The 26,326-nt window shown below is 38.5% G+C and overlaps 1 protein-coding gene across 4 annotated transcripts in view; it reads left to right on the top strand.

Annotated features, from left to right (window-relative positions):
- Positions 1–21,565, top strand: part of TSPAN12 (tetraspanin 12) — a 66,397-nt gene extending 44,832 nt beyond the window's left edge. For all 4 annotated transcript variants that reach the window (XM_082472401.1, XM_082472404.1, XM_082472402.1 and 1 more), the window contains exons 7-8: positions 2,232–2,375; positions 19,957–21,565. In XM_082472401.1, coding sequence (XP_082328527.1) covers positions 2,232–2,375; positions 19,957–20,262 — 450 coding nt within the window. In that variant the 3' untranslated portion in view covers positions 20,263–21,565. The remainder of the gene's footprint in view (positions 1–2,231; positions 2,376–19,956) is intronic.
- The last annotated feature ends 4,761 nt before the right edge of the window (positions 21,566–26,326 follow it).

Below are 26,326 nucleotides of genomic sequence, written 5' to 3'. Positions count from 1 at the left end.
CAGGTTCTGCTTAGGTAAAATGGTGGTGGAATTTTCCGATTTGACAGCATGTTAGAAGAGTGCCCCATCTCACAATGTGGCTCTAAAAGAGTCAGTAAGACTCCAAGGAGATGTAGACCATAGTCATGTGTGGCTGAAGAATGGGTTTGCTTAAGGGAGTTTCCAGGAAAATTTTCAGTATCAATTCAGTATCTTCTATTGATGAAGGAAAACAACCATGTAAAAAGCAACATCTCAGTGACTTATTAAAATAAAAAAAGCATTTGGCACAGAACATGCTATGCATAAGTTATTTGGAAAAGTCATTTGTGTGGAGCACCTCACTTCCTGACAAGGCCAGATAAATGGGCTGTTCTATTGTGGATGGAGTGAACGTGTTCCAAGAACTGTCCTTCCGTCAGCAACACAGAAAAACACATGACATTAGGAAATGAGAAGTAGGTTTCTTCTGCGTGCAAGGATTTAAAAAGACTGGCTTGGAAAGGTAGTAGTTTATGATCTTTAGAAAGTGGTCGTTTTACTACATGTATTTTTTATGGATACTCAATGACTTATGTAAAATACATGATGTTAACTTATGTTGGACTTCATTGGTGATGTTTGTGGTGTATTTGTGGATTTTAGAACAAATTTATAAGAGGGAAATACTAAAATTATTTTAAAAGTTTCTTGGAAAATTTTAGTATTACTCATAGCATCAGTATTTCATCATTTATAGTATTCAAGATGATTTTTTTCTCTTTATTTATTTATTTTTATTTTATTTTATTTTTTTTAACATCTTTATTGGAGTATAACTGCTTTACAATGGTGTGTTAGTTTCTGCTTTATAACAAAGTGAATCAGTTATACATATACATATGTCCCCATATCTCTTCCCTCTTGCGTCTCCCTCCCTCCCACCATCCCTATCCCACCCATCTAGGTGGTCACAAATCACCGAGCTGATCTCCCTGTGCTATGCGGCTGCTTCCCACCAGCTATCTATTTTACATTTGGTAGTGTGTATATGTCCATGCCACTCTCTCACTTTGTCCCAGCTTACCCTTCCCCCTCCCCGTATCCTCAAGTCCATACTCTAGTAGGTCTGTGTCTTTATTCCCGTCTCGCCCCTAGGTTCTTCATAACCATTTTTTTTTTCTCTTTAAAAATTTAGATATTTAAGCAAGTGAAAAAATGTAAAATCATTTTTTGTATTTCCTTGTTTCATTTTACATAAGAAGTTCAGAATTCTTTAAAGTTTATTTTAGTTGAAATTTTGAAATGGTGGATTGTGATATTTTACAATACAGTGTTAATCCTGAACACAGGTTGATTTAGGCTACATAATTTGCAAAGCCAGTCACTCCTGGCAAAAGTCTTCTCAGTGACTGCCCATTCATAACCCTGGTTTTTGACTATATGGAAGAGTAACCGCCCTCTACCCAACGACAGAAAGTTTTCATAGTTAATTACTCTGAATCTAATCTACATATGTCCTTAAGCAGGGTTTCTAAACTTTGGCCAGAGAAGGTTTTTGTTAATAGTTGGTGAAATGAGACTAAAAAGAAACAAAGACAACATAGTTTGTCTTAAATCCAACTTTATTGACTCTAAAGACACATCATTTCTTCTGAGATTATGGTGATAGAATATGACAGTTTTTTTCAAGATTCTCACTCAGTTGAATAAAAATTTGTTGACCAAACCTATGTCTACATCTCAGAAATTTTTGGAAATTTACTGGTTAATGAATCAAGTTGGGTAATCTCTGTGATGTGGGCTGTTGGCCAAAAATCTTTCTACAGAGATTGCGGAAACTTAATATAATATTTGAATTTGTTAAGCGGTTAAGTTGGTAACTAGGCAATATGCAAATAGATTGATCAACTATTCCCTAGTAGCTAGAGGTTTAATGTTAAATATAAGATTTCAGCTATTTGTTTTGTTAGTGTGTATTAACTTTGCTGCTATATGATCACTTGTAGAGGATTTTACATTTGGGGGGAGGTAAGACTCAGTCATGCCTGCTCTGTCTTCATGTGTTATGGGCATTATTGTTCAGAAGTGTTCCATTATGGAGTCCTCTCTTACATTTCTGTTGTCAACATAAAACGTGCACATATCATTAGGTGATGACAGAAGTGACTTTAGTTCTGGGTGCAAATATTTAAGAAATCTAACGTTCAGTCTCCCATAAGTTAAGAAAATATTTTTGTTGTTTCTGAGCCTGACCAGTCATTCTTTTGCAGTTCAAGTGCTGTGGAGTTGTCTATTTCACCGACTGGCTGGAAATGACAGAAATGGACTGGCCCCCAGATTCCTGTTGTGTTAGAGAATTCCCAGGATGTTCCAAACAGGCCCACCAGGAAGATCTCAGTGACCTTTATCAAGAGGTAAGGCCATGTGTCATTAACTTATCATGGAAGTAAAGAATTAACAACATGCCAATGCAATTTTCCTCTTCTGTCTAAATATGAAGGACCCGAAAATTTTTTGCCTCCAAAATGTGGAGAAAGAGGACAAAGCTAAAAGTTAATATAAAAATCTGAATACTAATCACATTTTAACAAAGTAAATTTAGAAAGACTAGGTTTTAGAATTAATTGGATCTTGAACTGTATTGTCTAGAATCAAGCTCTATTGCCACTTCCTAAGAGCGCTTTAAAAACAGACATGCAGAGTGTGTGACTAACTCTGGACATTCGGGAAGACAAGGTTTGCAGTTCTTGAGCAGAATGTGTATTTAGGGCTTCCATATAGACTAAAACATGGGGGCGGGGGGTGGACAAAAAAACCAAAAAAACCAAAACCCAAAGAAACCCAAGAAACCCTTCCACTCTCCAGAGAAAATGCTGTCCTCGACTCTTCAGGTCCCCCTGCTGGCTAATGATCAGTGATGTTAGTTTTAGCTGATTTAATGAAGTTAGATGCTCAGTGGGATTAAAGTCAGTTATCAAGTGGCTAAGAAACTTGCATATTTATGTTTTCCGGGAGAATTCATCAGAATCATCCGTTATTCCTTTGTTAGCAGAAGCTTTCCTATTCCTTCACTTTTAATGGTGATTTTCAAACTTTGTTAGCAGGGGAATCCTATTTTCAAATTAAAATCTAGAGCTACACCATTCCAGTGTAGTAGGCAATAGCTACAAGTGGCTATTTCAATTAAAATAAAATAAGATAAAAATTGCGTTTCCTCAGTTGCACTAGCCACATTTTAAGGGCTCAACAGCCACTTGAGACTAGCAGTTCCTGTGTAGGCCAACACAGATATAAGACAGTTCCATCTTTATAGAAGGTTTTATTGTAGTCTTGATCTAGAATGGAAGCTCAAAAGGTAAATCAGGTGGAAGGCAAGCTGCTCAGGCTGATGGGCTGGGATCATTTCCCAGATACATCACCAGTCAAGTATCTGGGTACCACAGATCATATTAACATAAAGTAACAATTTACACCATTCATAATATAGTACACACATACACACACACACATCTGTTTTTCCCTAGAAATACTGTTATTGTTCAAAACATCTTTTAGGCTGCCTGCCAAAGTCAGTTGTAGAGATGCATGAAAATCAGTTTTATTAATTTATAGTGTAAATAATGAATTTGAAAAAAGTTGCTGGATTACCTACACAAATGTTTCATTTCTTTCATGTCTTAGAGATGAATAACTTTTGACTGTTAAAAAATTCATCTTAGAGGACAAGCCTTTGCCACATTTAAGGATATCCAAAATAAAGTGCTTTGGGCTGTGAAGGCAGGCCACAAAGAGGAGTGCCAGATATCTTTAAGAGATTCAGAATTGTGTTAGTCTTTCTAGGGCAGGAAAGTACCACAAAGTGAGTAACTTAAACAACAGATATTTATTGTCTCACAGTTCTAAAGGCTATAAGTCTGAGATCAAGGTGTCAGCAAGGTTGGTTCCTTCTGAGGCATATGAGGAAGAATCTATGCCTATGCCTCTCCCTCAGCTTCTGGTGGTTTGCTGGGAATCATTGGTGTTCCTTGGCTTGTAGAAGCATCACCCAGATCTCTGCCTTTGTCTTTACATGCCATTCTCCCTGTTTGCATCTGTCTCCAAATTTCCCTTTTTCATAAGGACACCAGTCATATTAGACTAGGGGCCCACCCTTCTCCGGTATGACCTCATTTTAACTAATTATATCTGCAAGGATTCTATTTCCAAATAAGATCACATTCTGAGGTACTGGAGATTAGGGACTTAACATATGAATTTAGAGGGGATGAAATTTATCTCATAACAAGAATTGTTGAAGCAACTGAATAACTCAGGTGTTTATTTTAAAAGATAATCAAAATACTTATAGTCATGCCTCACACTACTGGGAAGTATTGTGTTTGGATGTTATCATTTTAAACATATTATGCTTAGTAGCATTTTGGCTTTGAATGAAAAGGAATATACAAGATATTGTATATTAAATGAAGAATTATTGAGTCAGTGTCTCTGAGTTCCTCAGTGATTATGTTACATTTTTTTTCTGAGTGAAAGGTAAATATTGGTTGGTGTCTGTAGTAGGGATGGTCACCTAACAAGTTCACCAGTTAAAGTCCTATTGATTTCATAAAACAGGAAATCAAGCTTAATATTTCTAAGATAATATTAGATGCAGATGTAATTGTGGATATTCAAATACATTATAACTTACCACTAGGTTTTAAAAAACAGATGATTACAGACAGACATTTATTTATTAAGATGTAAGCCCCAGGGAGAGCCTCCTCCTGGGATAGTAAACCATTTTGCAGAAAAATCCAAAACCAAAAAACCCCAGAGGATTACAGTATAGATGTAAGTGTAGACATGTGAATTGAAACCTATCCACTTTCTTAGTGTGAACTTAATCCATTTGTTAGTTTTTAGGAGTGGCAAGTCAATATGGGGAATTATTGGGCTACATATATAATAATTTCTACTTTCTTTAGTGATTAATACTGGTAACATGATTATAACCAATATTGATCCTGAGAATGACAAAACATGAATGATTTTACCATATCTTCCCACAAAGTCTGAGTGTGGACAGATTCACTTCAGTTTTATTATTTAGTTGAAAAGCAGTCAATTAAACATTTAATAAAATTTTTTTGTTTAAAAATGCAATTCACTTTTGCTAATAGTATTCATAATGAGACACTTTAATTTCAGGATGTCTATAATTGCTTGTTACCTGAATTTTAAGATTAAAAGAAACCACACTACTGTGCAAGTGCAAATTGATGGCCCACATTATTTTAAAAGTTTTCTCATATTTTCATCAAAAGATTTTGAAAAGCAAGCTGACATTATCAGTTACGAGATGTTCTTTAGACAGACTTCCAGCAGAGACGGAAGTTCATTATATCAGAGTAATCTGCTTTTGCATTTTACAATTTATAACAGATGCTGATATTGGTAACATAGTGCATAATTATATGCATAGCTGACTTACAAAAGTGGATCACTTAGTAGCTTTATGGCAAAAGTACAATTAAATCCATCATTAAAAATAAGACTTAATTCCACTTTGCCCAGGAGAGCATACGTTTCCTCATTGCAGTGTGCCCAGAGATCATCCACCTGAAAGATGAGGGGTCTGAAAGGGTGAACAAGTGAGGGACAGCTGTTGGTATTTGGGAAATTTATTCTGAAGTAGCAAGTACTGAAAGGAGATATTTTAGAGGTCTTCAAATATTTCAAAGTTCATCATTCCGAACAGGAACTAGACTTATTCATTGTTGCTCAAAGGGCCAGAAGTTACAGGAAGGAAATTTTGAATCAATAGACGGAAGACCTTGCTCATCAAGATCCGTCCAGTTGTGAGAAAGGTTCTCTTTTAAAATCGTGAGTGTCTCATCACTAAAAATATTAAAGTCAAGGTCAGATAACTATGTCATTGGTGGGTAGAATGGATTTTTAAATTAAGAGTGAATCTGGACTAGATGAACTTCAAGGTCCCTTTTATCTTTCATATTCTGTAAGCTTAAAGATAAGAACTGACTTTCTTCCTGCAGTCTTTCTTCAGTAGTCTGAAATCAAGGAAATAAATCATTCTCAACCATCTGGTGGCCTGCATGGTCCCTGACCCATATGTCATATTTTATGACATATTTGAAATCTGTGAAAAATGACAGAGCGGAAATGTAGCAACATTCGCACATTTTAAAAACATTTCCATCAGTGGTATTGTTGGGTTTGGCACACAGCTCCTCAAATATCCATAGTGAGCTATCCACTTGTTTAAAAGTACAGATTTAAAAATCCACAGATAAAACTATCTCTGACCCTCAATTTGGTTCTATCCCATTCATTCATTCAAACAGTTTTGAGTACCTACTGGGTTCCAAGTGCTATTGTGAACGCTGAAGATACAATGGAGAATGTTTCAGACAAAAAACTCTCCTCCAGTATAACTTATGTTCTAGTTAGGGATATAGACATTTAACAAGAAAAAAACAGCAATAAAAAATCATTTCAGGTGGCGGTAAGCACTCTGAAGACTCTGAACAGGGTCATGTGCTAAAGAATGGCTTTATTGGTGAGGGAATTATTTAAGATAGGATGTTTAGGAACAGGCTGTCTTAGGAGGTGACATTTGAACCGAGACCAGTTGGTGAGAAGAATCCAGCCATGCAAAGATCCACTGAAGAGTATTTTTTTAGCCTAGGGAGCTGCAGTGTAAAAGCCCCACGGAGGTGGCCTGGACCAATGATTCCTGACTGCTTCCTAGCCTGCAATTTTTGGGACTGTTTGTGTAACCACACTTGCTAAATAGTGGGTGTGAGACTTGGCTTCAGCAAAACCTCAGACTCAGAGTTTAAGTTGGTAAAATACAGGACTGAGATGCGTCTCTTCCTTCTTTCACCTGCCGAGTTTTCCATCCTATCAGATACTAAAGTTCTAGACTTGATTGGAGAATAAGAAGAGAGAAAGAATAAAGAAGGCTGGTAGAGAAAAAGTTTTGGTAGAATAGGGACTTCTAACCCCTTGCCCATGGACCTGTGTTCTTGGATGGGCTTCAAGAGAAAAGTGGTATTGTTGAAATTGTTTTTGATATTTTATATGCATTTTTCAGTGGGTAGGATCCACAGCTTTCATCAGCTTTTCTTGGGGCTCCACACCTAAAAGTGTGAAGAACCACAGTTGTAGGGAAGAGTTACAGTGTTGGCTCTAAGATAGGAAATGAAGCAAAAACACCTCCTGAAAGAAACTGAAATGACATTTTCCTCCTCTATATGCCACCTCAAGAAAAATAAATGGATGTAAACAAGCTCACAACAGGCCCTACTTCAAATGGACCAACTCAAAATGTAAAACCAAGAGGGAGAGAGTCCGGTAAAATATACTTCCAAAACCACATTTCTTTGTTTTGTAGTTAGAAGAAAAACTACTGTTAAAAGAGATTGACTGCTTCTTCAGAAGAGTTATTCACAGAGGTTATGTAAGGGCTGGACAGAAAGATGGTTTCTACGAAGCTGTGTGCCTTTGGGACACTTTTTCTTTGGACGCTTAGTCTTGATATGTTCCATGGCGTATTGGGTTTGAATATCAAATACTCTTAATAATTTCCTTTGCGGCAAATGATTTTGCTCCACACCATTTCTGCCTCTTTAGAAGGCTGTTTATTTCTTTTCTGAGTAACAGAAAACCTCTACATACAAATAAAGAGATGGCAGAGGGCAGGGGTATGAATGTGAAGGGGACGCGATCTTTCTGAGTCCTGACTTGCCGGATGAAGAACCCAGGTGGTGATGGTGTGTACAGGTCTCCAATGCTCACAGATAGTAAATGGACATGAAGGGATGCTCCCCCAGGTTAAAGCTGGGGGCAGCTCATGGTGACCATGTGGGATGGCTTGTCTGAGGTTTTTATTCTCTCAGTTGTGTATTAACCTTTCTGTGAGCTGAGAGTTAAGAATTCAGCCCTCCCCCAGATTGGAGGTCCTTCCTCACCCATCTCCTTCGCACGCTGCTGTCCTTGGCAAATGATATTTGTTTTATGATCCATGCACAATTCTGGGGGGAAGTATCTCAGCCCTCAACACTTTTTATTAACACTCTTCCCCTGTCAACATCTTTGTTAGAATTAGAAAGGTGAGTCAGTACTATATGTCTGCTTTGACTAATAGAAACAACTTTTATTTTATAATTTTCACACACAACATCCTACACGTAGAAATATTATCTCAGCACTTCTGAGCCAGAGGAAGAAACATGACAGAGTATTGCGGGTACAAAAGGACATGGTGGGGAAATGGGGGTGTGGCCTTATGGCAATCTCTACCTAGTTGTGGGGTGGATTATTTTTCTCCCAGGGAATCCTGCTCTTAAGCTGCTAGTGAGATTCTTCTTGGGACCAAGTAAGTTTCCACACCCCAAACAAACAAAATTAGGGGCAAGTGTTGAAAGAGAAGCCCAAGGCAGGAAGCAAGAGGTAACAGCTTAGGCCCCCGGCCAGGTACCATCCAGTCGCACTGACGTGAGGTTGATCACATCTGCGTAGAAATGATCCTCACATCAGTGGCTAAAAGAAGAGGTAGGAATGAGATGGTCTTGACTGGGACACAGGAAAGAGTCTGACACTGGGTGGGCAGTCCTTCATGGCCGCTGTCTTTGCGATTGAGATGTGCAGTGGTAGCACACGGAGCGGGTAGTAGTTCACTGGGCCTCCAATCTTAAAGCTAAGCAGGTGTTAGCCAGTTGCAGAAATCATTTGGGTGGTATGGGGCCCAAAAGGGCATTTCAGGCAGAGGCAATGGTGCAGAGTTAGAGCTGGAAGCAAGACAGCACAGCGGGAGCCCAGGCATGAGGAGGGCTGGACAGGGCAGACGCTGGCTTATGAAGAGCCCTGTGTGTCCTGCTAACGCATGCATTTTATCCTGAAGTCTGTGAGTAGTTGCAGAATGAAGCAACAAACAGGTTCACAAAGTTGAGACATTGTTAGGAAAGTAAAACTGAGAACGGAGTTGTCATGGGATTCTGATTTATTAATAATGAAGCTCCATTCTCGATAAACACACAAAGAATCTCCTGCCCAGATAGTGAACCATAGGCAGCTTTCAAGCCCAGTGGTTATTTAGATGGAATATACCTAAGAAGTTCCATTCTCAGGGTTCTTTTGTATAAAGGCAAAGACCCTCCCTCGTGCCTCTCTGCTGACTTCATTATCTCCTCCGTAACTGCTGGCAGGGATCAGGGTGACTCAGACTTGGGGTGATATCTGTTTTATCATCTGAAGCCCTGTAGGACGAGTTTGGTCTTGGTGGAGGGGGAATGAATCCCTTTTATATTCAAGCTTCACTTGATCTAATCAGGCCTTGAACTATTCTGCCCGTTTTGCTTCAGGTATACAAATGCCTTCTTCTTTTCTTTCATTCTCTTTCTCAACGTAGTTCAGTTGTGAGCTTCCTGTTACCTATTCAGTATTCAAACAACTTTTCGTCTTGTGCTTTATTAGTAGAGACTTTCAAACTTTGCCTTTAGAAGGTACTGATATGAAAGCCATTATAATATTTTGACCTGAAAAAGTACTGCACAAAGTAACAATTTTAGATTTGTGCTTAAAAAATCATTGGGTCGGCATTGTGGAGCATGAGTTGAGGTGAGAATTGGGTCTTGATGGGGGCGGAAATCAGGTAGGAAACTGTGCAGGTAATTCATTGTGAGTGATTATAAGGGCTGGAATTCAGGTGTGCCACTGAGGAGGGCAAGGAGGAGATGAATATGAAAGATATTTAAGAGGGAGAATGAACTGAATGATGATTGGGGTGGGTGTGGGGAGCGAGTGACAGGGAAGGTGCAAGGACAAGGACACCTGACATTGACTTGGACCCTAGAGAGCTGAGAAAGCTGTTCATTGAGGGGAGTGATAGGATTTGATTAGTTCCATTTTGAAAATGCTGGGTTTAAGGTTCCTGTCAAGTCCTCCATGTGCAGAAACCCAGTAGGAAGTATGAAGCTCAGGAGACAGAACTCAGCCAGAGATCTGGGTTTGTGTGCGCTAATTAGGAAAGTGCTAACTCCAGATACAATGGCTTGGATGAGGTAGGACTCTGTTTCTCTCTCATGCACCACTCAGCTGGTCCAGGCTGCCAGGGAACCCTGCTGCACAAGTTCACCCAGGGACCCAGGGGTGAGATAGCATCACCTTTTATGACACCTGTCTTCCAAAGTTGCCCCTGTTTTCCTCCAGTTCCACTTAATTGGGAGGAGGAGGAAGTAGGAAGGAGAACGTCCAGTGCACGAAGCTCTGCCCTCCGCACCTCTGCTCACATTCTCTTGGCTCACATGGCTGTGCTTAGCTGCAAGGGAGGCTGGGAAATGTAGTCTCTGGCTAGGAGGCTGTGTTCCCCTAGAAAATGCTACCTACCGTGAAGAGTAGAGAACAGCCTAGAGCAGGTGGGGGGACTGACAGTTTCCAGGTGTTGTCAGTGTGTACGAGGCAATACGCGCACAGGAGGAGGTAAGACCACACAAAGAGATGGTGTAAGGTATGCAGCAGAGGACAGAAGTTGGGAAATGGAAACCCATAAGGGCAGTGGAGAAGGCACCTGTTGTAGGTAGAGAAGAAATGGAAAGCAGTGTCCTGAAAGTCAAAGAAGGAGAGGATTCTAAGAATGAGTTTTCCTTAGTGAGGAAACGTGGTTCAGACGTTAAGGCTAGGTTCCAAAACTAGACTCTTTGGGTTAAACCCTCCCTCTACTCCTTATTAGCTGTGTGACCTCGGGCAAGTTTTAAACCTCTCTGTGCTTCATTTTTATTACCTGTAAAGTGAGGATAACCAGAGTACCCATCTCAGGTTGTTTGGTGAGTGAATTAGCATGTTTACAGCCCTTAGAATAGTGCGGGTTTGTAGTATCTACTACAGTAATAGCTGAGAGTTAAAGTAAATTAGGGATTGAAAAGTACACATTGGATTTTTCAAATAGGAGACACATAGACAACTCTGTGAGCAAGCATTTTACATACATTACATCATTTCAGCCCTAAAACATTTCTGTGAAGGTACAGTATTATTATTTCCATTTTACAGATGAGAAAAGTGAGGCACAAAGAGGCTCGGTGACCTAGTCCAATTTCATAGAGCTAGTAAGTGTCTAAACTCAGATCTGTTTGATTCCAAAGCCCATACTTCAGTTAGACGCTAAAATTTCAAGATGTGGAGTACATGGTGAGGAGCAAGCTGGGTGTTTATAGATTTTTTTTCACTTCTAAACCTCAATTTTCCTGTCTATTAAATGAGATAATAATAGTACCTACCTCATTATGGTTTTATAAAAATAAATAGAGCTACTTAAGAAACCCTTAGCAAACCACTAGGCACATAATAAACACAAATCTTCAATGCATGGTGGTAGCTAATGACAATAACAGGAACTTATTAATATATTTATTAGAGTAAATAGAAAAATTAGTGATCTATGATTAGATTTTTAACTAACCAAATTGCCCTGAATTTTGCTAGTAATGCAGGAAAATACGCATTTTCTAGTTCTATTTGTGTTGGCTAAAGGTAGAATTTAGGTCAAGGTTTTGGGGACTTCATGTGGTTTCCCACTTTGCTTGTTTTCACACCTTCCCACTTCTTAAGGACAAATATTTAGGGGACAGAAGGGCCCAGTGAGAGACGTCTCACTCCAGTTCCACTTAATTGGGAGGAGGAGGAAGTAAGAAGGAGAACGTCCAGTGCACGAAGCTCTGCCCTCAGCACCTCTGCTCACATTCTCTTGGCTCACATGGCTGTGCTTAGCTGCAAGGGAGGCTGGGAAATGTGAGGGCTTTGTACATGTTCTGCTCAGTGAGGCAGGGAATGCCTGCCCCTGGACCTCACCTCCCTAGGGAGAATACCACCTTCTGAGTTGGCTGAAGCTAGTTTCTTTATAACCACATATCTTTGGTGAAAATGACAAATGTTCAATAAACACAGTCACTTAAACTTGAGGATTGTGCTTCTCTGATGGGGAACTTGTGAGGATTAAATGAGATGTGAGGGCCTGTTGTTTTTTGAGATACATGAAGACTTTTTCTACTGCATTTCCTATGTATGGGTTTGGCTAACTTTACTCTTAAGAGAACAGAAAATCCTGTAGTGAATTTTATTACTTGCTGTTGAAGATTTTTTTTTTTAAGGAAGGATTTATTTCCCTGCAGAGCTTATGATTATCAGTGGAGAACTTTTGTTCCAACCTCTTTAAAGCTCATGAACTCATGAACTGCTATCACTCAGCTTTCAATTTTAAAATAAATAGGTCTGAATATTATATATTTGTACCTGATAATTAACACAGTCATTTCAAACTTGGGAGTTATGTTTATTATGAAAAGTCAATGACAGGAATATCAATACTGGCATATATTGGCACCTAGATTTTATTTATACTTTATCTTCATAAGCACATTAGAAGTCTGCCTAATTTTTTGATGTGGCTTGTGAATATTGAGTACCGAAAAGCCACGGGGGTTCTTCTAATTTTAGAAACTCATTTTGGAGACAGATCAGAGAATAATTTCAAGTGTATAATTTCCTCAAGTGAAATGAGGCATCCTGACATGCCTTCAAATAGATTCCAGGAAATATGGGGTTTAGTGATTTTTCTCTGATAAAAAGGTAGTGTTGTTATTTACAGTTGACCAGAATTTTAATATTGCAGCAAGTAAAGTAGACTAGCTAACTTGTCTTATTCATACCTTTGAATTATCTGAGGTTATTAATGTGGCTTTATCTAGGAAGAAAACATATTCAGGATAAATCAACTCAGAGTATTTTATTTTGAGAAAAGCAAATAAATGCAATTCTGTTCCTTCCTATTTTGAATAAAAAAACCTTTGTGAAATGGAATGCAGTTTTGAACTCTAACATTTCTATTTCCCCTTTTGACCCACTCAACAGAAATGTTTGTTTATGCAACTAAATATCTATGAACAGTACAATAGATTATAGAGACATATTTCCATTTTTTCTTCTCTGGACTTAGTGTCTTGCTTTTCAACAAAAACATCCGAGTTTACACTGAAAAGTGTAAACCTTATGCATGATTATTTGACTGGCTCAGAATAAGTTCACAACTTGTGTTCAGACTGAATTACTTCAAAGAGGGTGATGCAGAATGGACAGTAAACCCTGGAGCTGCTTCTACAAAGAATTTAAAGAGTGGCTGAGGCAGACAATTATTTTATACACAGAAATCTGGAAAAATACTGTCTTCTCGGGAAGAGGAATATTCTTTTGGAAAGTTAATCCTTAAGTAATTGTGTAAATAGTTCACTGGAATTCAGCATGATACCTAGTATGCTGCAAGTTTCTACAATGCCTCCTAAGTTACCAGAGAAATATTAGATTGTGTGCCGTGTAGAGAGATTTGTGCTTTTATTTATATATTTATACTTTGTATCTGTTTTTATTAAAGGATTTAATGCAGCATACAACAAAAGGATACAATGGATGAATACTACAAATAAGTAGCATTGGATAAGATAAATAAGTACTAGGGATGTAATGTACAACATGATTAATATAATTAACGCTGCTGTGTGCTGTATATGAAAGTGGTGAAGAGAGTAATCCCAAGGGTTCTCATCCCAAGGAAAAAAAGTTTCCTCTTTTTCTTTTATTTTGTATCTATATGAGATGAGGGATGCTCACTAAACTTATTGTGATAATCATTTCATGATGTATGTAAATCAAATTATTATGCTGTACACCCTAAACTTATACAGTGCTGTGTGTCAATTATAGCTCGATAAAACTGGAAGGGAAAGCTACATAAATAGCAATGGAAAGTCAGGATTAAGGAAAGAGTAATTAGACATGCTTAATGTGAAGGCAAATGGGATAACTGTGGTTGACTTTCGTATTTGCCCCTGAGCTTTCTGAAAGCCCAGGTGAAATGACACATAATCCCCTGCATCATTTTAATGTTTGGAGGGCAAGTATTCTGATTTTTCAAAGGGAGCAAAATCCGAAAATATTTTTTTCAAGTGGGATTTTATATCTACTACTCTAAGTTATCTAGGAAAATATCTTCAATATTATTTTTCACAAATTTTGTAGAGAAATTTCTTATGGTGTTCTTCAGTAACATTAAAATACACTTCAGTGGAAAATAATGTGCAAGGGCACAGGTTAATACATTCCAGCGTGGCAGAATTTGGTGGTCTGGTTTGACATTTGGATACAATTTAGAGTACCTAGAGACAGCAATTGATTTCATTTATTTTAAATAATCTGTAGATAACACCTCTTTCTGAGGAGTTCCTGATAGAGAATAATAAAATATAATGTAATGAATTCTGATAACAAACTTAGTACTAAACTAAATACTAAAATTCTGTCTTGTTTGAGGGTTATCTTTGTAAACTAAATGAGGAAGTAATAAGACTGACTTATTTATAAAAATTGAGGAGTCTAGCTAGAACCTTTGCTTCGAATAACCGACCCTCGCCCACCTCAACATGGAGACAATCTTCAGGCCCAGTGATCTCTAAGGAGGCCAGGTCCTGACTGTGAGCGATATTGATACAATCCCATTTCCACTCTGCTGGTGGAACTGAAAAGCTTTTTTCACTGGTGTCCAGACCCATTCACAACAGCCTGGATTGTCTTAATATTTCATTGCATTTTCTAGTTTTTTAGAGTTAGAAATCAGTTTTTTTTTTTTTTTTTTTTAGAGTATTAGTCATTTTATTTTTTTTAATTTATTTATTTATGGCTGTGCTGGGTCTTCGTTTCTGTGCGAGGGCTTTCTCTAGTTGTGGCAAGCGGAGGGCCACTCTTCATCGCAGTGCACGGGCCTCTCACTATCGCGGCCTCTCTTGTTGGGGAGCACAGGCTCCAGACGCGCAGGCTCAGTAATTGCGGCTCACGGGCCCAGTTGCTCCGCGGCATGTGGGATCTTCCCAGACCAGGGCTCGAACCCGTGTCCCCTGCATTGGCAGGCAGATTCTCAACCACTGCGCCACCAGGGAAGCCCCAGAAATCAGTTTTATTTTCAAAGAAACATTGACAAAATCAACACCATCCAGAAAGAGATCATCAGGATGATGAAGTGTCTATATTTGGAAAACATGAAAGAGCTAGGAATATTCAGCTTAGGGAAGTGAGTGGTTAAAGGGAAAGTGATGACACTTCAAATACGGCTCTCTGCCTTATGGAAAACAAGTCACTTAAGAGCAGAATTAGGACTAGTGCATCCTTATTAGGAAGACAGTTTTCAACAGGGAGATGCTTGTTAAGAATTAGTGTTGTCCACGTGTGGAAAGGGCTGTCTAGTGAAGCAGGGAGTACTTTTCTTTAGAAGAGCTTTTTTTTTTTTGATGGCTTTTGTGTGTGTGTGTGTGTATAAGCCATACATTTTTGTTTCTTTGCATGTGTTACAATTCTTGTTGTTGTTGATAGCTGGACGTTTAAAATAATATAATGTGGCAACTTTGGAAATCAGATTCTCCCCCCTCCCCAAAGTTTGTTGTTTGTGTTTGTTCATTAATTACTTTTCTGAACTAATTCTGTAAAGTCTGTACTCTCTCTGTCCTGTGTGGCCACTGAAATCTTGGCTCACTTAGCTTAGTGGTCACTTAATGAACGAACTGAAGTTTCCTTTAGATACCTGGAACCAGTAAGTCTCCCAGACTTTGCCAAGGGTGAACAGAGCCTCAAGGTTAACCAGAAGTGAGATCTTTGGGCCTTTTGAGGTCTTTCCTGAGCTTGTGCACAGCCCTGGGCTTGAGCAGAGCTCTACTCACATGTGTAACTTTCTAGATCCCCACAAATATGTTAGAGCTCTGCCAAACCCCCTATGGATTTCACATTCTCCAGTTTTTCCTTTTAAACTTTTGACTAGCCCATTGCGTGCAACTGTTATCCACTACCTCAGGCAGCCTCAGTGTTGAACAGTTACCTCTAAATGCTTTTGACAAATATTCCCAGGGGAAAAGGCTGTCGCCCTGGTTGAGCTGCAAGTCAAGTCAAATAAAGACAGCCTTCCAAGTGAGCTCTTCCAGGGAACCACCAGATAGGACAAATAATGACAATTCTTTGAGAATGGGGCTTTGAAGGAGCTCCAACCCTATTCTGTTGCCTTTGGTGGCTGCCAGACCACGGGTTTTTACCATAATCGTCGGCTGTTTATTTTCAAGGCTCCTGCAGAGCTGGGGAGGGGAGATGGGAGTAAGGCAAATTAAAATGCCACAAAGCTTGCTGTTCTTACTGAGGTTCAGGTGCTTTTCTTGAATAAATGCTCCCCAGATTGCTGCAAGTGTTTGGTTAATTTCCAGAGTTCTAAAAAAGTTGATTCTTACAATTTTTGCTAGTGCTTTCATTGTTTATGTAGGGGAGAGACTATTCAGAGGTCATTTCTCTGCCAGTTTTGTGGATGGCACTGTAGAAGTGCTTTTTAGCCATATTTTTACAAGTTAGAAAGTTGAATTATTGACTTCCAAGTTCCCCTCCCACTCTAGAACATTCAGTGTTATCTAATATATCACATTCCCAAACCATCCTAGATGATATAATTTACTGTACCTTTTTTTTTTGGTAAATGTGATTGTTTAAAATAAAATTGAAAGAGACTTTACCTGATGCCAAAATATGAAACACAGTAGACTGTAGCTTAGTTATCAATCTCTGCTTTGTTTTAGTCACAGATTAAAAAAAATATTACCTTTTCTGCACATTCAGCTTAGAGTGAATTAGTCTAAAGGGGTGGGGATCTTATACCAATAGGAAGAACTATATGGGTAAAATTTAAGCACCAGGGACTACTGAAAAGGTAGAAATCAAACAATAATTGACTTACAGCATTTCACAGGGTTGAATCATTAGCATATGTATTTCATGAGTAGTTTAGCTTTAATTGTGGAATTTATTATTATTATTATTACCAACATATTTGTATGTCCATGCTGATTCTTTATTCATTAAAGAACCATCTTTGTAATAAATACTGAAAACATAGTTAAGGAATCAACTAAACAATGCAAAACCATTTTATATCAATTTCTTTAAAGATGGATTTGATGATCTGGTGCTGCATTACTTAGCAATGATGTTAAATGATAAGTTAATATAAATTAATTTCCCAAATGGCTGAAGCTAAACCCTTTTAATTAAGTATTTTTGGTGTGTCTCTTTTCAAACTATGTTAAAGATTTCTCTGCTTCATGATGAGGCTCGTGATCTATCATCTCAGTGGCAAAAATCATTTTGGATAATTACGTCACTGTCTTGAGAAACAGTGACCGCCACCTTGGCTCTTGTGGGCAAGGACTGTTTCATTAATACTCGGTGGTGACACAATGCTGTACTTTTGGTATTTTATACTCTAAAAAGGTGTTGTACTCCTTCTTGCCCATTAATACCTGCTTTTCATAGATTTTGCATCTCTTTTAATTTGTGCTTTCTAATCTTCTGTGGGTTGACGTACCAGTTACATCTGATTCTTACTGAGCTCTTACCATATAGGAGATCACATTCTAAATGTTTAAATGTGCTTGTTCATTTAATTCTCCCAACATCCCAAACAGGTAGGCACTATTATCATTCATGTTTTCAGATGAGAAAACTGAAGCACAGAGAGATTAAGTAATATTCCCAAAGTAAGTCACATAGTTTATAAGTAGCAGAGGAGGGATCTGAATTCACAATTCTGACTCTGCAGGTCATGATCTATATGGTGTCCTATAAGGATGCCTGTTGGAATTACACACAAGCATAAGAGTGAATGGGCTCTGATAGACTACCTGAGTGGAACTCTTTGAAAAATATTTGAACTTCGGAGATTGTGACATCTATTTTGGTTTCCCACAGTGTGTGTGTGTGCCTGTGTGCACGCACGTGTGTATGTATTAAATAGGTATGAAGACCAGAGAAGTGATTTTATTAAACCAGTGTTCAGTAGTGTTAATTATAAATATTTTAACTTCCTTTTTGGTAAAATTGATGAAACTTTGCTAATGTTTTGCTGTTAATTTGCATTACATAGTATACCAAAAAAGGTAGTTATTGAAATGGGTCTGTGACTAATTCTACATGATTTTTATTTCTTGAGAGTAATGGCTTATTAGGGTACGCTTACTGATCAGTGTCTTTGGAAATCTAAGAATTACATATTATTCATTCCTCTCCTCCAGTATAATGCACAAATTAGCAACTGATTCAATAGTCTTGCTTTCCTTGATTTAGTTACTTATGGAATCTGGGGAATAAAACAAGGAGGCAGTTATTTTAATAATTATCAATTTCCTTTTATTCATGTGGCTGCCTCAGCAGGGTAAGCACTGAGTCACTTTTACCCCAAACTCAGAATAAAAGCTTCAAAAAGTCGAGTTCTTGTTGGGAGATAACTTTCCATGGGTCTCTTGCATTTCTGTGTGTCTTACAAGCTTAGACACTGGCTGCCTTTGTTCTGGACTGTCTTTTCAAGGGTGTTTGCATAGAAAACAGCCTTGAAGATAGACAGTGTCTCCCTTCAGAGAAGAGGGCAGGTTTGTTTACTGTCTAGTATAATGAAGATAATGTCTCTCTCCAATATGAGAGGCAGGTGTACTTACTGCCCGTTATAAAATATTAGGGTTCCCTAAGCTTGGGGTTCCTTTCCCATAATGTAATCCTCTGTGTGTGCAGGCATCATCTGGCCTTCTTCATGTTGCCCTTGGGACTTGAGGAGCTGGCATGTACCCTGGCTATTGCTATCGCTATAAGTAATAAAGCCCTTTGTCTCTGTCTTCTGCAGCATCCATGAAACTGCGGCAGGCTAATTTGTTACCATCCAAATAGAGAAAAATCTCAGAATCTCAAAGTTCTTGAATTTTATTGTAATTTTAACTTTTTCTAGATTTTTCACTTTAATTTAGAATCAGCTTCCCTTTTGAAGGGTGAATTATCTTTTCTATGCTGTGGGCTCACTAGAGACAGGGCAAGTAGCCCATGAATTGGTCACCTAATAGGTAACTTATGGCAATTGTTAGTCCCATTCTACCTTCTTTTCTTTGCTTCCTCCTGCCCCCCATTTTCCTCAGTCATGGCTCTTCTTTCTCTTACTTTTTTTCTCCTCCTCTCCTCTTCTTTCAGAGTTCTCTTCTGTATCTACCATAGGCACTCCTTAGCCTTTGTACTTAAAACTAAGCACAAACAGAAACCTTGCTAATCTTTTGAAGTCAGCTGTCTTAAGCCTGAAGGGGAGCTAAAGATACCTTTCAAACCCCTACCTGGTAGAATTAAAACTTGGTGTCATGACGGAAATTCCCCCATGTGTATTTCTGCTACAGGCAGTGGACAGAAGTGTGTGCACACATGTGCAGTAGGAGGAAGGCAACAGATTGATTTCCACTCACTGGCAAGTTTCAGCAACAGACTGGGGAAACATTCTTGATCTTTGAGGAAAAATCTCTGACCAAATGAGCTGTAATCAAACAGTGAATACAAATAATAATAATAATGACACATTATTTTCAAAAATTTCAGATCAGTCTGTATCAGGGGGTCAGCCATCTATATGGCCTAAGCCCCAAATCTGGCCTACTGTCTTTTTATCTGTGAAGTTTCATTGGAAACCAGGCACATCCATCCATTTACATACCGTCTATAGCTGTGTCCTGTTACAGTGGCAGAGACGAGTGGTAGCAGTAGAGACCGTGTGACCTGCACAGCCTAAAAGATTTTCTGTCTGGCCCTTTACAAAAAGAAGTTTGCCAACCCCTGCTCTAGATGTTGTATTTTATACCAGTGATTCTCAATTTCATATTGTGGGGAAGCCAGCAGAAGGAGTAGACTCTTCAGAATCACATAGGCAGGCTTTTCAAAGAGTGCACACCTCTATCTCCCCTCCAGCTGCTCATAGGGTCTCCCTGTTGAGAGTCACTGTCTTCAAGTTTATAACTCAAGTCGTTTGGTTCCACTGACTGATACAGATGATTTGCTTTCACTATTTTGACCCACTGTAACACATCCAAAGTAACATTGACTGTGTTATTTCTTTTACAGGGTTGTGGGAAGAAGATGTATTCTTTTTTGAGAGGAACCAAACAACTGCAGGTGCTCAGGTTCCTGGGGATCTCCATTGGAGTGACACAGATCCTGGCCATGATTCTCACCATTACTCTGCTCTGGGCTCTCTACTATGATAGAAGGGAGCCTGGGACAGACCAAATGACGGCCCTGAAGAATGACACCACTCAGCACCTGCCTTGTCACTCAGTGGAACTGTTGAAACCAAGCCTGTCAAGGATCTTTGAACACACATCCATGGCAAACAGCTTTAACACACACTTTGAGATGGAGGAATTATAGAGACTGTCAAAGAAGGAAACCACAAATTTATTTTATTGGACTTGTGAATTTTTTGAGCACACACTTAACCGTTTCAGAAATGTGTAGAAATAAAAATGTTGCCATAAAAGGATACCCAAGCACATAATGTTCCAGCCCTTAAAAGAAAGTGGGAAAAGTATATATATTATAAGGCACCACCTGGACAATAGTTGATGCCCTTTATAATGCTGAGGACTGATCTAATACCCACTTTATAGCCTGTGTAAGATTTTTACTGGACACAGTTATGCTTTGAGGTTTATGCTTTGGCATAGTTTGATCAGCATTTCTACATCCATGTAAACGAGCCATGCTGTTGTGGGATTGGAGCTACAGTGAATTTGATTCACTTCCATAAGCTTGCTAGTATATAAAGTTCCAAATAACTGCTAACATAGGAAGTTAGACAGTACTAATGACTTTTATTACTTGGTGATATATTCTTTTGAGGGTAAATAGACTATACATAAGTACACTCTGAAGATTGGTGACTACCTAAACGTGATTTTTGCTGGTTAATAAAAATATTCTTACTACTTACAAGAGCAAACTTAAACATTGTCTTAAACTGATCAGGGATATATGTGTATATGAGTCTGTGTTAAGTCTGTATAATTCAGTAGATTTCAGTTCTTATAACATTAAGCATAATAATTGTGAAATGGATACATTCGTCCTGTATAGAAGCATTGTTTTTAACCTTTCCTGTTAATAGAGCTTTAAAATTCTGTCTTGGGTTTATATTACATGCATAACTGTTAATTTAAATACTTAACCACTAATTTTGAAAAATGACTAGTGTGATACAAAGGAATCATTATAATTCAGAATGTAGTCTGGTCTCTAGGAAGTATTAACAAAAAAGTTTACATATAACTTAGTTCATTCAGCAAAGACCTGGATATTATCTTTCTGCCAAACTGAGACTCTTTTTGGCACTAAACACTTTGTAAAGGAACTTATCTTTGCTTTCTCCAAACAAGAAGTGGCAGTCTCCAAGTCTCAATATAATTCTACAGAGAATAGTTTTCCTTTTCCCCAGCAAAAAGTTGAGAGAATCATAAAAATAAGTGACAATTTAGCTAGAGATTTTCTTTGCCTTACTTCACTGATTAAGATACTATGGTGAATTACACAGATTATTAAATTTTTTATAAGAGTAAACTATATTTATTTGAAATGGGAAAAGTGCATTTTACTGTATTTTGTGTATTATGTTTATTTCTCAGAAAATGGAAAGAAAATTAAAACGTGTCAATAAATATTTTCTAGAGAGTAAAAATCTGTCTGTGTCTAATTTTTATATATTGTAAGCACTTTCACCATTCAAAAATATTAGCAAGGGGGAAAATAGGAGAAGAAATGATTGAATAAAGTAATAATAACTATTTCCAAAATCCAAAAGTAATCTATAAGAGTATGTGCCTTCACTGAGAAATGACAAAGAGGTGCCCATTTACATTTCAAGTTTGGCTTTTGAGCTAATTGATAATGTAGCTGTCTGATACAAAATAAACATATGCCCATTTATGTCAATTTATCTTCTCAATGTTTTCATATCCCAGTTTCTTAAAGTAATTTTTAAAAGAAAATGAGTCTAAGGAATACAATATTGGAAATCAACTGCTAGATTTCATCTCTTCCATAATTTAAATAAAAATTGAGTAGATAACTTGCTCAATCAGAACCAAAAGCATCCCTTTTTCTAATTTCCTTAACAACTCAACTTCCCATAATTTCACCTCAAATGCCCAAGTAATTAAGACAGCTGTGAGTATCATTTGAATTATTTGGATAATTAGTCAAATTTGACTGCTTCTCTTTTGACATATCTTATAGTCATGGAAAGAACAAGCATATATTGTAATGAGCTCAGTAAAAAAAAAAAAAAAAAAAAAAGCCCAAATTATAAATAATGTCTACATTTAAAAATTTTTATTTTATTTATTTATTTTTTATACAGCAGGTTCTTATTAGTCAACCATTTTATACATATTAGTGTATACATGTCAATCCCAATCTCCCAATTCATCCCCCCACACCCCGCTTTCCCCCCTTGGTGTCCATACGTTTGTTCTCTACATCTGTGTCTCGATTTCTGCCTTGCAAACCAGTTCATCTGTACCATTTTTCTGGATTCCACATATACATGTTAATATACACTATTTGTTTTTCTCTTTCTGACTTACTTCACTCTGTATGACAGTCTCTAGGTCCATCCACGTCTCTACAAATGACCCAATTTCGTTCCTTTTTATGGCTGAGTAATATTCCATTGTATATATGTACCACATCTTCTTTATCCATTCGTCTGTCAGTGGGCACTTAGGTTGCTTCCATGACCTGGCTATTGTAAATAGTGCTGCAATAAACATTGGGGTGCATGTGTCTTTTTGAATTATGGTTTTCCCTGGGTATATGCCCAGTAGTGGGATTGCTGGGTCATATGGTAATTCTATTTTTAGTTTTTTAAGGAACCTCCGTACTGTTCTGCATAGTGGCTGTATCAGTTTACATTCCCACCAACAGTGCAAGAGGGTTCCCTTTTCTCCACACCCTCTCCAGCATTTGTTGTTTGTAGATTTTCTGGCGTTGCCCATTAATTTCTACATTTTTGATATATTACCTGACTTAATACTGTCTAAAATAGTCAACATTAATTTAGACAACCATCTCATACACTTATACGCTTGCTTAATGGGAACAAATGACATTTATAGCAGTGGACTACAAAGGCCTCTTATAGTATCAGTGCACCTGGAATAATAAAACTGCAAGGGACTTTAAAAAGCGTATTTAATATCGTAGAATTGAGGGAATTCACTCTTTGGGTACATTGCAAACAAATAACTGTTTCTTTGCTATTTTTAAAAGCTTTCTTTTGTCAAAATCACTATTTCTTAAACTAAGAAATTATTTCCAGACTGGTGAAAATAATTGACTCAGTCAATTCAAAGGGCCTTGGAGATTCAGAGATGACAACAGGAGATGGTGTTTGTCCTCTAGCACTGTAAAATCTGATTGAGACACTCGTGCTATCCACTGATGAGATTAGTACAGGAACACTCAGCCTAGGAGTATGAGATGGAGGACAGTGGAATGAAGGTAGCTACATCGAGGAGACCTGAGTCAGGAAGAGCTTAGCTAGCTTGTGCAGAATATTCCATGAGCCACTGACTCTGAGGTTAAAAAGTTATATTATTTGGGGAGCAGGGCCTGCCATTCAATGTGGTTAGACAGAGCATAGAAGGCTTGAAGAGATACCATGGGAAAGGCAATGAGTGAAATTTGGCTTTGGGGACTTTGTTCTGTAAATTCAATGGTGAGTCACTGAAGTATTTTCAGAAAGAGAAGTGATTTGTGTTTCTGAAATGTAACTGGATTAGCCAAGTGAGAAGCTGGGGGCAGGGGGACAGGTACATGCATTACACAGCTCTGCAGGGTGGGCCATCCTTTGGCTAGTCTAGGTAAGGAGCGCTCTGGAGTTGCAGGACATTGGAGCTTCTGGAGGGGGACTGGCTAGGTCGCTGTTGCTGTGGTCCAGGAGAGAGACGAATCCTCACCAGGGCAACACAAGTCAAAAACATAGCGCAGAGCACAGATCAATCCACAAAAATTGACAGCAGATTGATCTTGGGGAGTGTGAGATGAGAAGCGAAAGAAGTGAAATGTCTAGATTTTGTACCTGGGAAATTGGCAATGGCATTAACCAGGACAGAAGACTGGAGGGGGAGCGGGTGTGTGGGAGGGTAATTAATTTGGTTTGGGACATGCTGGGTTGGACATGCCTGCAGGACGTGCAGACGGAGGTGTGTACAGGCGGCAGTAAATTCCAGCCTGGAGCTCAGGAGAGTTCACTGCCGAGCCTGAGAATTTTTATGCATTGCTTTCAGATCTCAGGAAGCCTGACAGAAAATGGGCTGAGAACCAAATCTTACATGAGGGGAATCTTAAGCAGCATGCTACAAGAGCTTCTTTTCGTCTCAACTCCCACTCCTGGAGGTGAGTCAAGGGAGGTAAAGAAAAGAGAAATGAGTACACCACTGAAACTTCTGTGGCAGAAAGAGCCTCCTCCTTTAGAAAAAATACTGCCAACTGCCATGTTTCCTCACCCGATGCCCCTTCCTATCATCCCATGATTTACAAGTGGATTTGTCTTTCCTATTAACTGAGTTATATTCTCACGTCCGAGCACCTCCTAGAACCACAATGGGAGAGTCTTTGATATCATCTTGGAAGCTCATTGATTTTCTATTGTAATGTGTGATTACAACCATTCTTTACCTCTTGCATTCAGGGTGCCTACTAGGTGCCAGGCCAGAGGGTGCTAGGTGTTTTCCACAATTTTTTTCTATGCTCTTCACAACATTTTTTTGCAATCTATAGGCATCATTAACCTCATTTTACAAATGAAAAAGAGGGACTTGGAGAGACTGAGGAAGTATATTTAAGTAGTAAGTGGGCTCAATCTTCGTCCCTCTCCGTTTTGTGATGTGACATCTTCACCAGCCTGTGGGGAAGCTCAGCTCATGCCTTACGTAGAAAAGCCAGATCCTCCCACATGTGAATCAATATTTCCAGGGCAAATTTGTCTCCAAATTCTACTACTTCTTCCCTCAAAATGAGTCTTTTGTCTATTAATTTCATTCTTCCCACTATTTCCCCAGAACAAGTCTAAACGATCTAAAGGTTTGTTTGAAGTCATAAATTGTTCTCCCTACCTCTTGTCTCCTCCTATTGATCTATTTTGCACACACAGCCAACTTAAGGTCTTTAATCAATTTTATTGAGGGTATATATATATATATATATATATATATATATATATATACATATATATATACACATATATATAACCTATTTTAAGTATTAGTTAGTTTTGACAAATATATATATATATATATATACTCATAACCAAAACCACAATCAAGATATAGCACATTTCATCATCTCAAAAAAATTCCATCATGCCCCTTTGCTATAAATTCTTCCAATCCCCACCTCTAGCCCGAGGCAACACTGATCTGCTATATGTTACTCAAATTAATTCTTGTAAAACACAATTTTTAGCAAGTCACTTCCTTACTCAGACTCTTCCAGGGGTTCCCTGTTTTAACTAAGACAGAGCTTCCCAATTCGTTAGTGTAGAAGTCATTTCTATAACACACCGGGTACATGAAGGTCAGAGGTGACTGGCCAGCCTAGCTCTTGCCTGGCTAAGGGAGGACTACAGGGAAGCAGTAGTTCAGCACACAGCGTTGGCTGTAATATACAGTAACTTACACAAAATAGAAGTGACTTTATATTTAATAAAACATACGTGTGTGAGTAGCCCAAGTCTTGGTTGCCTGAGGGTGTCAAGGCCTCAGACTCCTCTCTGCTACTCGGCTGTGCCACGGTGTTCTCCTTACACCTGGTCTCAGGTGACGCACTCTACTTTCACAGTTCAGGCAGCAGGCTGGAGAAAGTGGAAAGTGAAAGGGGAAGAGGCATGCCTCTTCCCTTTGAGGACATACCCAGAAACATACACGGCTTTCATTCACATCTCATAGATGGAGGGGTGGGTGGGAAATAGTCTTTGTTCCAGACACCCATGTAACCAGTTAAAACCAGGAAATTTGATGACAATAGAAAGAGGGGAAAGTGGGTATTTGTGTCAACCAGCAATCTCTGCTGCATTCCTAATTACCTGCAGGATAATATCTTCCACTTGAACTTATTCTTCCAAACCTATCCCCTAAAACTTTCCCACTTGTCACTATACACTGCCAGATGAGCCAACCATGGTTCACTCATTACCTCTATCATCCCACACATCCTGTGCTTCCTTGATTTTGCTTGCATTGTGGTGCTTCCCTGACATGCCTTCATCTCCACAAGTTCACCTTGCACTCAACCTTTTAGGTCCTAGCTCAGCAGCTACTTCCTATGTGAAGCTTTCCTCTACCACTTCACCCCACAGCAATCTGTCCTCCTCTGACCTCAGTATTTATTTGTTGCTAGTTTGGTCCTTGCATTTTCTATTTTCTATTATTTTTCATTT

This window comes from Balaenoptera physalus (genome assembly GCF_965194825.1).
Source record: "Balaenoptera physalus genome assembly, chromosome: 8".
Taxonomy (NCBI): Eukaryota; Metazoa; Chordata; class Mammalia; order Artiodactyla; family Balaenopteridae; genus Balaenoptera; species Balaenoptera physalus.
Note: the sequence above shows the minus strand (reverse complement) of the source record. Positions and strands in the feature narration are given on the sequence as shown.